General features: G+C 38.2%; 1 protein-coding gene across 1 annotated transcript in view; it reads left to right on the forward strand.

Moving 5' to 3' along the window:
• LTBP1 (latent transforming growth factor beta binding protein 1) overlaps positions 1–18,597 on the forward strand; it is a 187,590-nt gene that overhangs the window by 121,622 nt on the left and 47,371 nt on the right. The window contains exons 12-21 of the mRNA XM_058019741.1: positions 13–246; positions 1,143–1,165; positions 2,155–2,257; positions 2,839–2,937; positions 4,981–5,106; positions 6,229–6,354; positions 7,037–7,159; positions 10,036–10,155; positions 14,211–14,333; positions 16,372–16,494. Of these exons, the coding sequence (XP_057875724.1) occupies positions 13–246; positions 1,143–1,165; positions 2,155–2,257; positions 2,839–2,937; positions 4,981–5,106; positions 6,229–6,354; positions 7,037–7,159; positions 10,036–10,155; positions 14,211–14,333; positions 16,372–16,494 (1,200 nt within the window). The remainder of the gene's footprint in view (positions 1–12; positions 247–1,142; positions 1,166–2,154; positions 2,258–2,838; positions 2,938–4,980; positions 5,107–6,228; positions 6,355–7,036; positions 7,160–10,035; positions 10,156–14,210; positions 14,334–16,371; positions 16,495–18,597) is intronic.

The following is an 18,597-nucleotide window of genomic DNA, read 5'->3' on the forward strand; positions in this document are numbered from 1 at the left end:
TCCCAAATCTAGCTGCTTTTAAGGAAATCTGCCCTGGTGGAATGGGTTATACGGTTTCTGGCCCTCACAGAAACAAGCTATATCATCACCCTGCAGTTAGAGTACAGCCACCTGCCATTGGCAAGACCCCGATTACTCAACCTGTTGCTAAAGGTACTTCTCCTCCACCTCTCCCAGCAAAGGAAGAGCCAGTGGAGGCACTGACCTTCTCACAGAAAAGTGAGACTGAGATGGCTGTACAAGAAGGTGAGAGTGGGGGAATTTAGTCTTTCTCTGTTTCTGTGCATGTGTCTTCCATGGTTTGTCTCTTCTGTGGCAGCTGCAGACAGTGCAGGGCCGAGAGGCAGCGCTCCCCACAGCAGAGCATTCCCGGGTGCCCGCTGTGTGGCATCACGGGATTTGCTCCTCACAGGCTGTGGGTAGGTCCTGCCAGGTGCTGAGACCATGGAGAGAAAGTTGAGACTGCTTTAATCTCAATCATTTTTATGATCAGAAATAGTACATATTTTTCAAGTCTTTTTGTAAGACTTAAAAAAACTTATTATATATATATATATATATATTTATGAATTCTAAAAAGGAAAGCTGCAATGGAAAATAAGAATTTATATGAAATTTCTACCACTCCTTCCCAGAAAAAAAGTCATATTTGCAGAGGAAAAACCCCCAAAGTACTCTTACTTGTCTAAAGAAAAGACAAATTTTAAAACTTTTTTTTTTGCAATAAATCCTGCAAATTTGTTAGTGGCAAATTATTTATCATTATGACATTAATTTACCTTTAAAGTATTTACAGATGTTGATATCCCTTGGAAGGAATTGAAAAGGTTTCATCAGTGAGTTAATAACCTGTGTGCTAGTCAAATTGTTTCTGAGGAAGCAGGTAAACAATTGAGAAATCTACAAGGGAGCAGAATACTGAGTAAATAAACATTAGATGGTGTGTAGAATCTTATTCTGGTTTTCAGGTTAGTTTTATACACTTGCTTCAGGAACATGGTTTCATGTTTCCACTAGTTTGGAATGAGGTTTGAGCCTGAATTTTTTGTGTGATGGCGACGACTGCTTTCAAATGTGACAAAATATGTAATAAAATGTTTTGTGAAAACTGATTAATTCTCTTTTTTTCTTTCTGGTTTTAGTGGCAACTGCAGCTCCTGATCAGGTAAAACATGATGTAATTTATGTAGAAATTAGAATGCAGACCATGTATGAGATGGGATACAGATAACTGAAATTAGAATTTATGGTGTACAAACAAGTCACTGTGGACTTGCTGCTCAAACCCTGAGGCAAAAAGAGCTTGTGTTGTTATAATGTACAGCAACAGGCAGGTAGTGAGGTACAGGAAAGAGATTACTTTAACCTCTCTTAGAGACATTTGCTGGAGGGTCTGGTATATATTGCTCTGTCCCCTTCTGGAGACTGTTATAAAGAGGATACTGAAAAATGCAGAGAGTATGAAGAAGAGACACATATACTAACAGCCAGAGAAAACAAATCAGAGAGAAACGCTATGAAGCTTTGAGAAGCATTTGTGACACCTGCTTGTGAGGCTGGTATTAGTGCCTAAGTTAATTTCATTGTGTAGGGTGTCCTGTGTTCATTGGAGAAGAGTAAGTGTTTATCTTTGTGAAGTCCTCCGTTCTGGAGGTTTCAGGTTTTCTGTGCTGGAGATAATGGGATTTGTTGTGAATAATTGCAGCTGTGCTCCATTTAATTTTCCTACAGACATACAAGCGTATAACATTTCTGTGAAAATAAGATGATGGGTTCAGTAGCTAAGAAGGAAGCTTTCACAGTTGCCAGACACCTAGATGTGATTGTATACTTTTGTGTGATGCTGAACTGCATTCAAATGCTATTTGTAAGCAATTAAAGACCAGAGAATGGGAGAGTTATGGAGGGACAAAGCCAAAGATGCAATTAGAAGCTCTAGGAAATGGCTGCTTCAAGTAAAATCAGTGTTAAATTGTGTTCTATTGTATAAACATAGTATTCCACATTCATTCAGTTTTAAATTGGTGGTGATTAATGATCTGCTATCAAAAGCCACTCATGTGAGAATATTAGCAATGTCTCAAGCCAGGAGTTTGTGGGTAGCTATGAATTAAGAGAATGTTTTCAGAATGTTATTTTTTTTTATGATTCTAGGAATTAGCTTCCATTGATCAAGAAAAGCAGCCTTATCTAGAGCCTGGGCAGCCTCAGCTTTCTCCCGGAATTTCAACAATTAACCTGCATCCACAGTTTCCAGGTAATTTATTTTATCTTTTCTTTCAGTATGAGAGAGTGCTTACAGTTCTTAAAGAATGGGAAAGTAGCAATTCTAACAGAAGTTAATGAAAAAATGATTGGAGCTTCAAAAACAATTCCTCCATGGTCAAAAAAGAAATCATGGAAGCAGAAGTGGGAGGAATTGAAAGGTTTGCATTGGTTTAGTGACTTGTTTAGGAGATAAAGACATATTTTAAGAAGAAGTGGTATCCTGGATTATGTGCATGAGAATTTTAATGTCAGCAGAGGTGAAGCCTTGTACTCCTTTCCAGAGGAAACTATGCTTAGGTGGCTCTTTGCAGATTTATGCATAACTTTTGCTGCAAAAGTTTTGCAACTGTGTTTGCTTTCTTTAGCAACTCAGTGGCATTTTTTCACAAGCAGTAGAAAGATGAAAACCTCAATTACACGGGTTTTTTCCTACTGTGGGTCAAAGCAGAATAAACAAAAATCTCCAGAATGCCTACCTTATTCATGTGTGAATTCTTTAAGGGTTGTGATTTTTGAATGCTTTAAAGTGGGTTTTTTGGACGTGATTGATTTCCATTCCATGTCACACAGTAGTGATTGAGAAAACATCCCCTCCTTTGCCTGTTGAAGTTGCTCCCGAAGCCTCTACTTCCAGTGCAAGTCAAGTTATTGCACCTACTCAAGTTACAGGTATTGTACTTCTCTTTTAGAACTGCAATAAATTAAGAAATTGCTGAGTTTCTGACACTATTGTTCTGTGCTGTTGCTGAGCTACCATAGTGAAGAGAACATGGTTGTAGAACAGAAGGAATATTCTGGACAAAGTGCAGAACAGCACAGTGAGGCTTTCTACTATCAAGAAAGCCAGGACAGGTCCTCCAGGATGTACCTGCCATTTTTGAGTCCACATGTAAAGGACAGAAGATAAAATTAATAATTCACCTCAGATTCATTTCTGGACTTTCTTTGCAGATCTGCAAGGCAAGTCCAGAACTGAATACTTCTTGAATACAAGTCAGGTTGTTAGACAGTCTGCATGTGTTTTCATGAAGTATACATGATGATGTTCTTTGAGGGGTGTAGAGTTCAAGGGATATAGATCGAATGTTCTGCAAAAAGCAGGTGGGACATTAAGATCTGTTTTGAAATGTTCTTTTGATGTTTGTGCTTCATCCTTATTTAATGTATTAGAGTTGCCTCATCTACGTCTATGTGTCAAGAAGTGAAAATAACAGAAATGCAAGTAATGCACCTGCCATAGCTGAAATTTGTCTAAATGACAGCTGTGTCAAAAAGACATCAAAAGTTCTTTTGCCATACATTTAGAAGCCAAAAGGTGAATGTACCATATTTGTATACATGAGAGCAATTCACATTGGTTAGAATGAACCAGAATGAACACAGGTGCTTTGAAGTGTTTGCAATATCCTGGTGAATACTGTAAGATGCATTCTTGTATATTGTAGAGATATTTAGGCCTACAAAGAGGTTTCCTGGTTTCCATTCAGAGGGAGAAATTTCACATACTTTAATAAAAAATGAACTCTTCAAAATGGCTTTTCATTCATGCAGGAATGGATTTTTAAGTTGATGCAATGCACGCAGGGTCTAAATCACCCAGTTGTACAATTCTGTCTACAGTTAAATCCTCTGGAATGTACTGTAAGAGTAGAGAGAGAATCCTGTCTGTCTGTAAGCATTCTGCTTATAGTAATTATAGCAAACTGCTGCCTTCAGTTTGCTATAATTACAGTTTATCAGTCCCATACAAAGGTTCAAATAGTTGTGATCATCAAAGTAGAACTTGGAAGTCAGCTCTTCTGTGACTGTGCCCCTTCTACCAGCCAGCTCCCAGCTTCTTTACCAGGAGAGAAAGTTACATTGCTGGGAGCTCACATCACTTAGTAAAAAGAAAATGGTAGTTTTCCATGCTCTGTTTTTTATTTCCTCAGGAAAATTAGTAGAACTAGAAGTTGCTGCGTGCTATAAATCAAAATGTTGTTCAGAGATAATAAAGTAGAAGTGCTGTAAGATTTGTAGGACAAAATCCTAAACAGGATTTAAAAAACTGACTGCAGTTTAAGCTGAGAAGTTTTTGAGTGCCTTATTTCTGTACTTTAAAATTTAGGTAAATTTAAATGTGACCTGCTTCTAAAGTCTAGATAAACAATTCTTCTTTACACTTAATTTCTTCTTTTTCAGGAATTACAATTCCATACTGCAGTATAATCTTAGTTTGTTGCAACTGAAGATAGTAATTAGTATTTTCTGCAGTAACACTTATACTTCAGGAATTTCTAAAACTACTGTAAGGATTTAGCATTCAATGCTGCCCATATCTGAATCTCCTTATCTTACAAAATACATCCAAGCCATTAGTAGATGAGTATTCTATAAATCAGGATACCCACTGTGATCAAAAACTCACTGCAGTTATTTTCTTAATGTGCAATGCAAAGATTGAGCCATATATATTTTCTTATTTTATCTTCATTTTACTTTAAATTTTATGTACTAATTTATAGATCTTGGATGGGACATAAGATTATGTCACTAGGGAAAGTGCAGACGGTTTCTAGATTCTCTCAGATAAGATATCCATTAGAGAAATTCAGGAGTTGCAGACTTGATTTACAGTTGTTTTCATGCCTGAGCTTTCTACTTGGATTACAGAGTATTGTGCACTTACTGAGCTATGTAAGTTTAACATGAAATTTCTCTTTCTTTGCTTAGAAATCAACGAATGTACAGTTAATCCTGATATCTGTGGAGCAGGACACTGTGTTAATTTGCCTGTGGGATACACTTGCATCTGCTACAAGGGGTTCAAACTTAATGATCAGCAGACAAAATGCATTGGTATGAAATGGTGCTTTCAAAAATCCGAAATAACCGTGCTATGAAATGCTTGAAATGTAGAATCTGGTTACGGGCAATCTCTCCAGAGCAGTCAGGTGTTCAAACTACAAGGCATTTTTTTCTATACCAAATAAAATTTGTGAGGTAGTCTCTAATACAGCATTTCAGCTGCTCTAAAATTAGCGTGAATTTAATGAAATGGCGTAAAGACATCTCCCATTGTGATGTGAGAGAAAAAGAAATAGGCAGACCATCTTCTCTCAGCTGTGTATCAGGTATCTAAAAGTCAGACTACTAGGAGGAAATACCCTTCTGTTTGGAAAAAGAATGAATTTGTGCCTGCTTCTCACAGTGATTTACCCCGCTACCAGCTCTGCAGGCAGACTAAGTCCAGGCATTTTGTTATGTCATTCCTTTCAGCCTGCTACTGAAAAGAGAAGGTGTATCCTAAACAACCCAAAAGCACAGTGAGAGATCTGCAAAGTAAGGTCTCCATCCCCTTTTAAGCTAGTAAATCTAGATGATGATTCTCTGATGAACATAAGGCAGAGCACAAAGGGGTCCTACATGAGCCATTTCAGATTTGGAAGCAGCTGTATTGGTATCTTTTCTTCATTCAGAGTACACTGGTTGCTCTGTAACTTGGATCAGAAAGGGTGTATTGTATCTACAGATTAAATGCTATAAAATGTTCATGCCACCAAAGCTCAGCAGCTTCACGCTGTAACACATGCTGTCAGGTGCAACTGCAGTATTGAAAAATAAATTATGCAACACGGCCAAATGGCAACTTAGAATCCCTTTATTTCGTCCGAATTTTATTAACATTCCATGCTTGCAGCTTGTGCTCGTGTTGCACACAGTGTAGTGATTTGAACTGTAATCATGTCACGTTCTTCAGGCCAATGCAATATTCTTACAGTGTAAGCCAGTAAGAGCATTTTTCTCCAACCAAAACTATTTAATGCATCTTTTTTTCATCTCTGAGAGAAAACGTGTACACCTTTTCCAATAGTTAAAATAATTACAAGATCAGTCTTTTCAAGTGCATGGCACAGAAGGCACAAAAAATCACAACTATATACGTTATTCTATAGTCTTATGTTTTAATTTCTTTTACAGATATTAATGAGTGTGATCAGGCACCACATCTCTGTTCCCTTGGACGCTGTGAAAATACAGAAGGAAGTTTCCTATGTATTTGCCAAGCTGGATTCATGGCCAGTGAAGATGGAACTGACTGCGTTGGTAATAATTAGTCTTCTATATAGAAAATAAAAATATCAAAATTATTCAAGAAGCATAGCTAAACCCTTCTGAAGTCCCCATTTCAACTCTTTTTTCCTCAATGTCAGTGGTACTGGACTGATGTCTGGAAGTATATTTCACTGTCTCTCACCAGGTGTTGTAGTGAGCAAGGCACCTGTTTATTAGCTGATACTCCTTTTCAGAATGTTTGTTTGTTGGAAAACAAGAATTTATTTAGTATATCATTGTTTAAGAAAACTACCAATAAGTAAAAACACCTGCTGTATAAAATACAAATATTCAACACTTTCAATGAGTAGAAGCTGAAACAAACCATATTTTTAAACACAGCTCCAAACAGCCACAGACTTCACAAAACAACACAAACAGCCTGAATGGGCTGTTGTCTGCCTTAGGTTAGGTCTGCCTTGGGCACTGCATAGATGCAGCAACACACATTGTGTTTGCAGCCATAGGGATGCTCCCAGGCCACCTTCTATACCCTGGCTGTTTCTCAAACTCACTATCTCTCTGATTACAAGCAGTGAGGTGGCTTGCAAACAGCTTCAGAAATCCAAACTTACTACTTAGTGTTTAGTTAAAGCAGAGTTTTGAGGAGATGCAAGCATTTGATACTTTGATGGTGAAGCAGCTTCTCTGAACTTCTCTTTGTCATCTGCAGATTTTGATGAATGTTCAAGACCTCACACTTGTGGAGAAGGCTTTTGTATAAACACTCTTGGCTCATACAGATGTGAATATTGTGATAGTGGCTACCAAATGAACAGGAGAGGGGAATGTGAAGGTAGGTTTGGACTCTTCCCTGGTGGTGATGGTTGATACTGATAGCACTTCATTGCACCATTTATTGATAGCACAAAACCAGTGCCAAACTACTGCTATTTGGAACGATGAACATTCCCTCTATTCAAGGGAGGCTTTGCACTGCAGCTTGAGCTGCAAGGGGACAAATCTCAGGGGGTGCAATCTTAAACAAGAAGCCTTTGTGAGTGCTCTTCAATCTTTGTCATTATTTGGTGTCTGGAACTGCAATTCAATTCCTGCTATTTGAATTTAAGATGCTGTAAAGGAGTTCCCCCACTGTGTACAGAACCATCTTGGAACAGCCATTTTATCATCTCTTGCCATGGAATCACTAACTTCATTGTTAGTCCTTGCCTGCTTGCCAAGTTTTTGTTTAAAAGAAGAAATTAACTTTTCCTATATTATATCAGGTCGCAAATGATAGGCTGACTTTTTAATATCCATATCAAGCAGATATTTCACATTGCAGGAGATCCTAGCACATCTGACCTTCAAAGCTTTTTAGTGTGATATTTTGGTCTATTTTCCTGGTAGTTTTTTCGTTCTCAACTTGAATGGTGAACTAAAACCCCCAAGAAATCATTTCATTTTAAACATGATTTTGTTTATGCTTTAGTCTAAGTTACATAGGATAGAATAAAATTGATGACATGTTAGATTGCCTGGAAAATAAGCAACTTAAAGCTGCCATGGATATATTTGCTGCTCTGAGCAATGATAAAAGAGTCTTATTCCAATTTTTTTTTTATTTATTTAAATGCTTCACAAACTCCACTCTTACAACTAGTCTTTGCAAATCTTCTCTGACTAGGGAATCTGTAATTCAGTTAGGCTATAAATCAGACTCTTACACTACATCAAATTTGTTATTAACTTGTATTTTAAATAGTGTGGTGGTAGTCCTCTATAATTTAACCTAACAAAATGTAATTTCTTAAACCAAATTCTCTCCTGAAAGTTATTTAAGGTTGCTTGAGGGGAAAATGCTCCTACATTAATCCATCAAACCAAGGAAATGATACATTTGGGGAATCATTTCACCATGTCATCACTCTACTGACAGATTTCTAATTTCACAAAAAACTTCCTTCCACCCCCTCCACAGTTCAAAAACAAAGGCAAGAATCCTCCAGGCTGCACACAATACTCAGGGCTCACTTGCACTTCCTCACCCCATCCTCATTCTGCCTTCAAGCTGTACTCACACAAGCTCTGTCACAGGCCTAGCCAGGGGAATGTAAAAAGTGCGTAGATCTTGTAAATTCTGTTGTTTCTGTAGAACAGTGTTTTAGTCATAGCTGAACATCATTGTACAGGATGAAGAATTCTCATAGAATCTTCTTGTGATTTTTTTAATGCTTTGCTACATCTAGACTTTATTTTGACTAAAAATTTCTGAACCAGGTGCATCATTCATGTTCTGAAGGCAGACACAGTCCACAATTCTGAGAAGAAATTGGAGCAGAAGTGTAATTTTCTTTGTTAATTAAGTTAAAAAAAAAAAAAACCCAAAAAAACAAAAAAACTCCCACAGCAGTACAGCAGTTTAATGAGAAACTTTTCCAGGTCTGCATTGTAGCCACTGAAGAAGCCTGTTAGTGTTTTTATGAGAAAGTATTCTAAGCTGGACAATCGTGATTTTACGAAAAATTGTGATTTGCCTACATCCAGTGAGATGTTTGGAGCTGGAATATTCAATTCTCTCAACCTTGGAGCATTGTCCAGTTAAATTACAAGTGTTGGGAGCTCCTTGAGTTCTGTGAGCTTGTTCTTAAAACTAGGAGTGAATTCCCTCCCTATGATCTGTGCTCGAGTAGCAGTCCTTAATTGCAGAAGACAAAACTGCTAGGCCTGGGGCTGGAAAAGGATGGAAGCTTAGGAAGCTGAGTTTAGAGGTGACTGACAATTTAATTAGTTCTGTGCGCTGCATGAAGGAAGTATTTAATGTGAAAGATTTTAATTATTATGTAATTAAATACCATATTATAAAATGATCTCACACATGCGAGCAGACTGCAAGGAGACTGCCTACACAGTTTTAATTCCAGAATCTTCTGATCATTGGTCACTTAACAGCAACTTGTCTTTGAATGTTGTTTTCTGTGTGCAATCTCCTCTAGATTGCATATGTTGGATGTCTGGGTTTCCTAGGGGCAGGATGAGAAGTTGTTCTTGCTCAGAGCCTGAATATGAGTTCCATGACTTTTCAGGACCTCTCTCTTCTTGTCATGGGCATTCTAGGACCCTGCCTGATGCAGAAAGTCTCTCTCTCACCCTAAACATTGCCAGCGTCCGTGATGTGGCTTGTGCCTTCTTTCAGCCAAAATTAACTCCTTACTCCATGTAAACCTCTTTGATTCTTATTCACACAATTATGTTTTTGTCCCAATAGCACTTGCATGCTGAATAACTCTATAGCATTGGAAAATACCAAATTGTGCTTTACTTTTGGAAGCCAGAGTTACAATTTTACTGAAGTTCCAATGAACTTCAAAAGTCTCACTATAGGAAGAATCTCAGGCACTTCAGTATGATAAAGGAGTAACATGTAAAGGAAAGTTATTTTTACATGTGGTAGCCAGAAATCTGATATGCTGTATGTTCTGGAACACCTACCAAAGATTTTTAGTAAAACAGAGAATTCAGATTCAGCTGCATGTATTATGAGCTATTCTGAGATGCCCCTTTGCCGGTACAAATATGTGTGAACTTGTTCTTTCCTGTGCCTCTATCAGATAAATTACACAACTCTTTAAATGCTTTAGTATCTCAGGAAGAGAGTCAGAGTAACCAGATTATTATTCAGTGTTCTGCTATGGCTTTGACCAGTATTTCCTTTTATCTTCTCTTTTGAAGACATCGATGAGTGCCTGACTCCAAGTACCTGTCCCGATGCACAGTGCCTTAATGCTCCTGGCTCCTACCAGTGCATTCCTTGCAGAGTGGGGTTCAGAGGCTGGAATGGACAGTGCCATGGTATGTTTAGTACTCTTTGTCTCTCTGGTTGTAGCTCTTGTTCTGAGGTGCTGTGTTTCATATTCAATCAGTGTTACAATCTGATGACATCACTGTGCCCTGGGTCCTCATTTCATTCAAGAATAACTGAAAATATGAGATTTTTGAAATTGCTTTATGTTCTCAGACACAGTACATAAGAGGAAATCTTGTTTTACTGTAGATAAATCTAGACTACAAATAATATAATTACAAAACAAAATTCTTGAAATAGAAAATATGGAACAGAAAGGGGATGTATTGTCAGTGAAATACTAGTAGGCTGTGGTTTGGCAAAGACAAGTGGAAAAATGGAAAAGACGAGTGCTAATACATCAGTACAACTCAGGTTTTTCAGTGGAATATATTCGAGAGTTTGCTCATGGAGCATGTTAATTAAAGTCTTTAATTGTCTGTACTTCTAGCAACACATTAGTATATCTTAAAGCCCCTTGTCTAACTTTAGTTTGAGGGTTTAGGACAGATTTCTCGCATTTTACTTTTGTTGATTTTTTTGTAAATGTTAGATTAATTTTTTTTTCAAAATCAGTTTTGACTATTTGAAATGGAGGTAAGAAAGTGCAAACTAATCCATTGTGCAAAAGGAAATAATCTTTTACAGTTTTGAGTGCCACTTTTTGGGACACTACCAGAAACTTAAATTTAGCATCAGTTGTGAAGGATCTGCTATCTGTTGCGAATATTCCTCCCACTCGATGTAACACATGCCCTATAATTGTGATTGTTGGAGTAACCATGTTGCCTAAACAGGTGTACAATGACCTATACAGAGGGTGTTTGCATTACTGTTGTAGGGCAGATTGTCAGTGTACTTCCATGGCTTATTTTGTAATGGCTCCCGGTGCTGTGATGTGGTTTAGTTCACAAAGCAGTCTAAGGGCAGAGTTTGGTTGAAGCAGCTCTGGTGGCTGGGATCTGCTGTGCTCCAGCTGCAAGTGTGGTGCTGATCTATGGATCAAGATTAGAGCCAAGTTGCAGGGAGCCAATGGTGTGGCTGTCAGCACCTCACCACCAATTTTGCTGTGCAGATTACACCCTTTTCAACTACCCTGTTTTCTGAAGAGGTCTTTACTGTCTGATCTGCCATGTCGTAGCTGCATATTTGGTCTTGTCATTTGACTTACTGTGGAGGAATGTATTTCTCTGGTAATTTCATGGATTTAATGGAGTTGTAACAAACTACAAAATGTTTACAACAAATTAATGGGTTTCTTTTCGCACTAATTACTCCACATTGATCTTTGTTTCATTCCTGCCCACCTGCCTACATTCCTGGTGCCCTTGCAAAGAATGTGGCATATGTACTCTGTTAAGAGTGCTCTTACTTAACTCCTTTTTTTTTTCTTTTGCAAAAATGTTGGCCTAATTTTGCCTTCTTTCCCAATATTAAGCTTTATTTCTGTACCTATTTATGGAAATAGCTTGGTTGAAAATTCCCTGACAAAACTTTCAGTTGTTTCAATCTTGCTAACCAGGTTAGTAGGAGGGGAATGAGAGAAGTCAGTTCTTTGCTCAGAACTAAGTCATGCAAGGAATATGTCTTGATTTAAAGTGATAATTTTTTCCTTGTATTACTTCATGTAGCTTTCCTTTTTTCCTTTGTCTTATGAAATGTTCTAAGCCTAGACATTCTTACTCACTTCATTAGTGATGTGATCACTCCGTTTTTTGTTTATCCTAGGCTTACATCATGTTGGAAATGAGCCATACATATTTTAGAAAATGTAATGCAGACATTTTTTCTTAAATCTGTAGTTCTGCAATATGGCACCACTTAAATACACCAAAAAGGAAAATATTTCCCATTATCTGTGAAGGGTATTTAAATCCATTGTTCCATAAATTCATTTGTTTCTCCTGTTAGTTTAGATCAGTTGCAGCTCTTCTGTTTTTCCACAATGCTGTTTTCAGTAATTTTTTTACTTCACTTCATTCCTCTGCCTGCACTTTATCCTACAGATAGGTCTTTGATGCCATTTATATTGTAATCTTGCAGGATTTAAAGGCAGGAACATAGCCACTTCTGTTTTATTAAGCCAAGTCCATCAGTTCACTTCAAACTCAGGTAGACTACATTTATCTGGAGTTTAGGTGGGAATGTTCGGTATGTATTGGAAGAAATGGAAAAGGACACTTGCACAGCCTGACTCCTCATTGTCTTGAAATTGTCACTGTCCCAGGTCCCTCACTGCATTTGTGTTGTACAGGGACTATTTGAAATAATTAATTGATTTTTAAGTTCACTTTCAACCACTGATTAATTTTTTATTCCATTTTTCTCTGCACATTTTCACATTCAAATAAAGTCAGATATCATGATGTATCTAGATCACACTTCTGTGTATTGATGAACAAATTTTAAAAGTAGATTGGCAAAACTTTCTAAATCACTTCATCCTTGCGATTATCACTGTGGTGGATTTTGAAGCTGCATGGTTTAACTATCAATATTCAAATTGTACAGTTTTAAGGATCCCATTAGAAGATACCAAAACTAATACAGAGGTAAGCAGAGCTAATCCAAATACCTCTAGCCCTACTGTAGGGAGCACCAACAGAATCAGTTATAACTCTGGATTTCATCTCAGAAAATTTAAGTTCTGTTCCTGGCTTTTCTGTTGGCATCATGTGGAAAACTCTTGATCTTTGAATCCCATCCAAAAATCAGAAATAGTGTTCCAGATTTCTTTGTCAAGCAGCTTGGAGATGCAAGTGAATCTGTAAGAAGCAGTTTTGTTGTTTGGTTGGAAATTTGTGTGCTTGAATTGGGTTCTCTGTGTTTGAACAGATTCTTCAGTCAGAGCATTGATCATGTACATGGAGAGCAAAGATTGTGTTTTGTAGAGCAAGCACAATTAGCAACACTAGTGAGTGGGAGATAAGCCTTGGAGAAAGCAATGAGGAGTAGCACCACTGAATGCCATAGCACAGCACCTGTGGATCTGTGCTGTCATATCTCCAAGGATGTCTGTCACTCCTTCTTCTTGGCCAGGCTGCAACAGGCCATGTTATTTACAGAGCTAGAGGCTCAAGTGAGGAACTGAGAGTTGTAGGTCACTGGGAATGTGGATGATAGTGGTGATTTTGTTTGTGGGGGAAAGATGGGCTTTGTCAAAGGCAGGTGGTACAGGAGCTTGCAAAGAGCCACGCCTCTAAATACATGTGAGGAAAATAGTTACTGCACATATTCACAACAGCTAATAAGGGTTCTGATGATGGTTTAAAGATGTCGAATCTTCCAGCTCTCCCTGTGCTACAGCTGTCTAAATGGCTCCAGTGCCTCAAATAATTAGCTGATGGGTTTTGTGTGCTTTGTGGTGGCAGAAGACAGGATAATTGGGAGTAATATGATTTCTGGCACATAAAAACAAACAAAGGGTAGTTCTTTTCCTGCATCAATGAAGCTAAAAAAATACAGCATTTTTCCGTAAAACAAGGACATGCGCTGACTACTGCAAACCCGAAAGAAAGAAATAAAATTTGAATTATTTTTTTTCCTGTGAAAACCACTTCTAATTGTTATTTTAGAATACAGAATTAATTCTGGCTGGATTTATAGTAAAATATGTTTCTTGTTTTATCTTTATGTTTGCTTTTTGCTTTGTTGATTTATACAAATTGCCTTCAGAAGGAATTCTTGAAAATTACTGTTAAGTAGCAACACAGCAATTTTCATGTTGGCTAAAGAAAGTGGCCCATCTAATTAATACCTTTCAGTGAAGGATGAAAGTAGATGTGCATGGGATAGTGTATAGGAAATAAAAGCTGCTTTCAACCTTTCTAAAGAAAGGATGGTTTGTGACTAGGAGGAGATATTTTGCATAATCCAGTTAAGTTCCTTGATGAGTGTGTAGAGTAGCCTTACAAAGGGACCTGCATGAAGTGCTAAAATCGCATTGAAATAAATTCCTCAGGAATAATAGTCATCTTTATGATGTAATTTGAATATATTCCCAAGCTCAACTGAAAGGTGGTTGTACCCCAGTTAATTTCTTGCACTTTTTTTTTATTCACAGATATAAATGAATGTCAGTATGGCAGTCACTGTACAAATGGACGTTGTGAGAATACAGAGGGATCCTTCAGGTGTTTTTGTGCCCAGGGTTTCAAACTCTCTGCATCAAAGGATCAGTGTGAAGGTAAGAAAGAAAGAATATTACTAAAATTCATGAGGTTGCATTTACCTTTCAGATAATATTTTTAATTTTTTTTAATCTTGCTTTTAAATGTATAACACTGATGCTAAAAACACAGAAATGTAAGAATGTGTATTTCCATTTTATGGTTTCTATGATCACATTGTAGATCTTGACATATGTTATAAAGCCAGTCAAGAACATGTAGTAATATTTATATTGCTAAAACTGGAATATTTGCAAAATCCATGGCATATCTGGCATTTCAGAGCTTTAAGGACAGTGGCTTTTGCTTTTCTTTCTATCTTTTTTTTCCCTACCATGTGGGTGAGTGAAATCAAAAAACCTAGGCTGCTGCCCTTTGGAGCCCAGCAGTGTCAGTTACCACTGAGCAGTTAACCCTGCCTGCACTGGTGTCTGTGTATTTCCAGCAGTACACTGAGAGAGAGAGAGAGCTTGGTGGTGTGTTTCTAGGAACAGTTCCCGTGCCCCTAAAGTGTCAGTTTCCACATTTCTTCCACATCTAAAATTCCCGTCAAGACTTCTCCAGTGGAACAAAATTAGGTCTGAAGTTAGGGTGAAGTAGTGTGAGGGTGAACCTAGAGCATGTACAGGAGGTATAAATATTCCTCTCCTTAACTAGAGAGTACTTGAAACTTTTCCCTAAAGGTGAAAATCTGAGACAGTGTCTCCAGGCTGTGGAAGTGCACAGTCACCTACATGTTTCTTGTCAGATGTTGGATTTCCTTCTTTTGCCTTTCCCTCAGCCTTCCCTAAATGTCTCTGTACAGCACCAAATACTTTCAGACTTCTGAGTGCTAAAAATAATACAGTAAAACTAAATGATCGTTCATATAAATTTGTCAGGAAGTTTGAAACAAAACATCAGTGTAAGTTAAGTGTCTTGAGTGAGTTAAATGTGCTGTTCAGGACACACAGCAGACTGATCTTGGGGAAAATATGTAGACAAAATTTGACTGCTTCCTCTGAGCCTTTCATGGAAAAGAGCCCTTGCCAAGCTGAGCTGGCATGTGCAGACTGTTCTTCTTAAAGTGCACCCTTCTAAGTAAGGACCCGTACACATGCCCAGCTGCTTCATGGAGCCTCACAGATTTCAGTGATCCTTAAATTCTAAACTTCTGTGGTTGCAAGGAACCGTTACTTAAGAGGTCAGACTGTTCAGCCATAACACAGACCTGAAAAACCTCATTGAGTAGCACTCTCCCGTTTGAATTGAAGTGTATTTCCAGAAAGACCTTCAGCTGTGCCAAAATGCTAGAAGTGACCAAGAACTCACCATGTCAATTTAAACACTGGGTCTTATGGTTCTTAATGAATATTTTACAAATAACAGAGGGAAAATAGGCTTCCTAGCTCAAACAAGGCATGTGCTATGTTCTGAATTCAAAGTGCCACTTGCCTCCAATACTTTGAGTTTTCCATAGGAAAATATAAATTTGATGTTCAAATCCATCTGTTAGCTCAGGCTGACCCCAGTTTATGAGAGCTGAAGCACAGAGGGATTAGCAGTGTTGTGGAAGCAAAGAGACATTTCTCCAGTTATTAATCATACTGCTACAAGGCAAGAATTTCAAGGAGCCTTAACTTAATAGGGGATTAGCCTGTCAGTGTGCATCTGAAAACCACACCCTGTTAAAAGGTGGTGATCCTGCTGGAAAGTATTTTGTGGGTTTTGCTGATTCACTGGAGCGGCTGACTTGTTACCTCTGCCAGATATAACAGAAACAAAAGCAGCTCTCAGGCAGCATGTGTGTGTATTTGTGAGTCTGTGTGTACCCCATTGTGCATGAGGGATAAATTACAGGAGAGAATGTTGAACACCATCGTCTCAAGGAAAAAACACAGTCTGCAGTTTCATACAATTTTATGCATTACATTGACTGTATTTAATAAACACAAACAAGTTAAGCAGTACTGGATACTGATACCGTGCTTTGCTGTTTTGGTCAGACTTGGTCTTTGTACCATTTGATGAGTAGCTGGTATTTTCAGATGTGTAAGAGTTTCACTGTCTCTGCAGATATTAACGAATGCCAGCAGCGATCAGTCTGTACAAATGGACGCTGCAGGAACACAGAAGGATCTTTCAGATGTATCTGTAGCCAAGGCTACTCCTTGTCATCTACTGGAGATCAGTGTGAAGGTAAGCTTAGGGACTCAGCTGCTGACTTAATTTTATTGAATAAGATCTTGAGTATTTCAGGTATAGGAGTGAACTCTTTTAAGAATGGAGATGAAATATATGTTGCCTCTCTTTCTTTCTCTACACTGCCAACCATTCGTTCCCACCAACACAGCCACATATTTAATGGATTCTTAGAAATAGTACCTGTCATCTTTCCACATACAAAAAGTTAGGACATGTGCTTCCAACAGTAAGATTGGAAGACCAATTGATATTATTGCTGAGAACAAGTCAGCCTTTCCAAACCTTGTTTAAGTTCTGACACATAGGCTCTGTATTACAAAAGCTTCTGCCAGTATATGCTAGTCTAATGGGGGTCTGCTAATTAAAACTTCTTCTCCAGCTGGTTTTGGGAACCTGCAGCCAGCCACCACAGTCACACATGTGCACTGGCAAGAGTGCACATGAAAGAAAAGCATTTAGTAGATGACAAGTTCCAGCAGGATCTACTGGAGCTCACAGCTTGCACTGTCTCAAACTGCAATCTAGGTACTGAGCTTGCAAAAACAAAATAAAGAAGTGAAAGATGTACAATATATGTAGCAAGAAATGCTGTGTTGTAGAAAAAAAATTCTCTTAAGTAAAACAATTTAATTGTCCCATAATTGGCAAACTGATATTTTTTTCTATTGAAGCATTTCAAAGCTACTCCCTCTTCTCTGTTGTTGGCTACCATCTGATATGGTACATTTGCTGCACTACTCATGGTCACCTTGAGAATGCAAGATTACTTACCAGCAAGCTCCAGGAAAGATTCTATCTCAATTGCTTTCTTATCTCACACTAGCAGTGAAAAGTAGCTAAGAGGCATTTAAGGTCTCACTGTACGTGGGGCATTAGCTCATAAAAGCTTTTTGGTCTCTGGTGTGCTTTCTGTAACTGCTGATGCTTTGCAAGATACAGCTTCTTACAGCTGTTCTACCAAACAGTGTTCTGCTGCTAGGTTATCCTCCACACAGCACTTGGAAGGCAGTCCTCACCTTCTCCCTCACAGCAACAGGTCAGGAATCCTCCTCTTCAAGTGATGCAGGCAGAAGAGCAGTTCCCCCTGGGCTAAACAAATGCTGTTTGCTCAAGACAAACTTGTAACACACTTTATCATAACTGATTACACTGGATTGGAATGGACACATGGAATGTGGACACATCCACATTCCATGAGTGACAGCAACTCTTGCATTCGTCATCAACAAGGAGTAAGGATATCTTATAAAATCTCCCCAGCACACTGATACTCTTTGGTCCTGAGCTATTTGGAGAATATGTTTGTGGAAGAACTTAACACACTTAACATCATTCATGCTGAGTCCCAACATCTCTTGCATCAGCTTCAAGAAATGTGGGCTGATGATGCAATGGACTGGAAATTTTCATCAAATAATTTTGCTCTCATCTGTCTTCAAGATCTTCATGAATTGCAGCAGATGCAGAGATACCCTGGCAAGAATCAAAGAAAAATGTGGTGTAATGGATCACAGGTCCTTCTGCCTCCCACAGACAGAAGACATAATATGGTATCATTTGTGACAACTGCTAATCTAACTTGCTCTAAGTAGACTTCAGATGAAATTTCAAACTTCTCTTCAGACTGCTTTGGTGCTTTTCAAACAGCCCAAGAACTCATGGTAGCTGTTGCAGCTCTCCATCACCTGGCCTGTCACGATAGGTCCATACTTTAACTCTTACTCCTGCTTAAAGGCAGTTTTCAAGACAAAATAGTTTCAGACATTTTCAAGGCAAAAGAAGAGGGGTTGTATCAAACAAGAAAAAAGAGTAAAACCATTCCCTTACTCAAAGATATTTGTCTCATTTAAAAATCTGGAACCAAGTTTACAGCTTCTCCACCCAGTGACAGAATGGTTAATTTCTGTAGCCATGGTTTGTTTGCTGAAGACTTCTGTAAATATTGCAAGTCCTGCAAAAATACTTAATCTCTTGAAGTGGAAGAAGTTCTTCTGTGCTTTCATTATATCCCTTCAAAATTTTCTGAAGTACAGGATATTACAGACTGCTTTTTGCACCTTGGAAACTAAAGAGACAATCACCTCAAGAAGACATGCA

Source organism: Melospiza georgiana, chromosome 3 (genome assembly GCF_028018845.1).
Source record: "Melospiza georgiana isolate bMelGeo1 chromosome 3, bMelGeo1.pri, whole genome shotgun sequence".
Taxonomy (NCBI): Eukaryota; Metazoa; Chordata; class Aves; order Passeriformes; family Passerellidae; genus Melospiza; species Melospiza georgiana.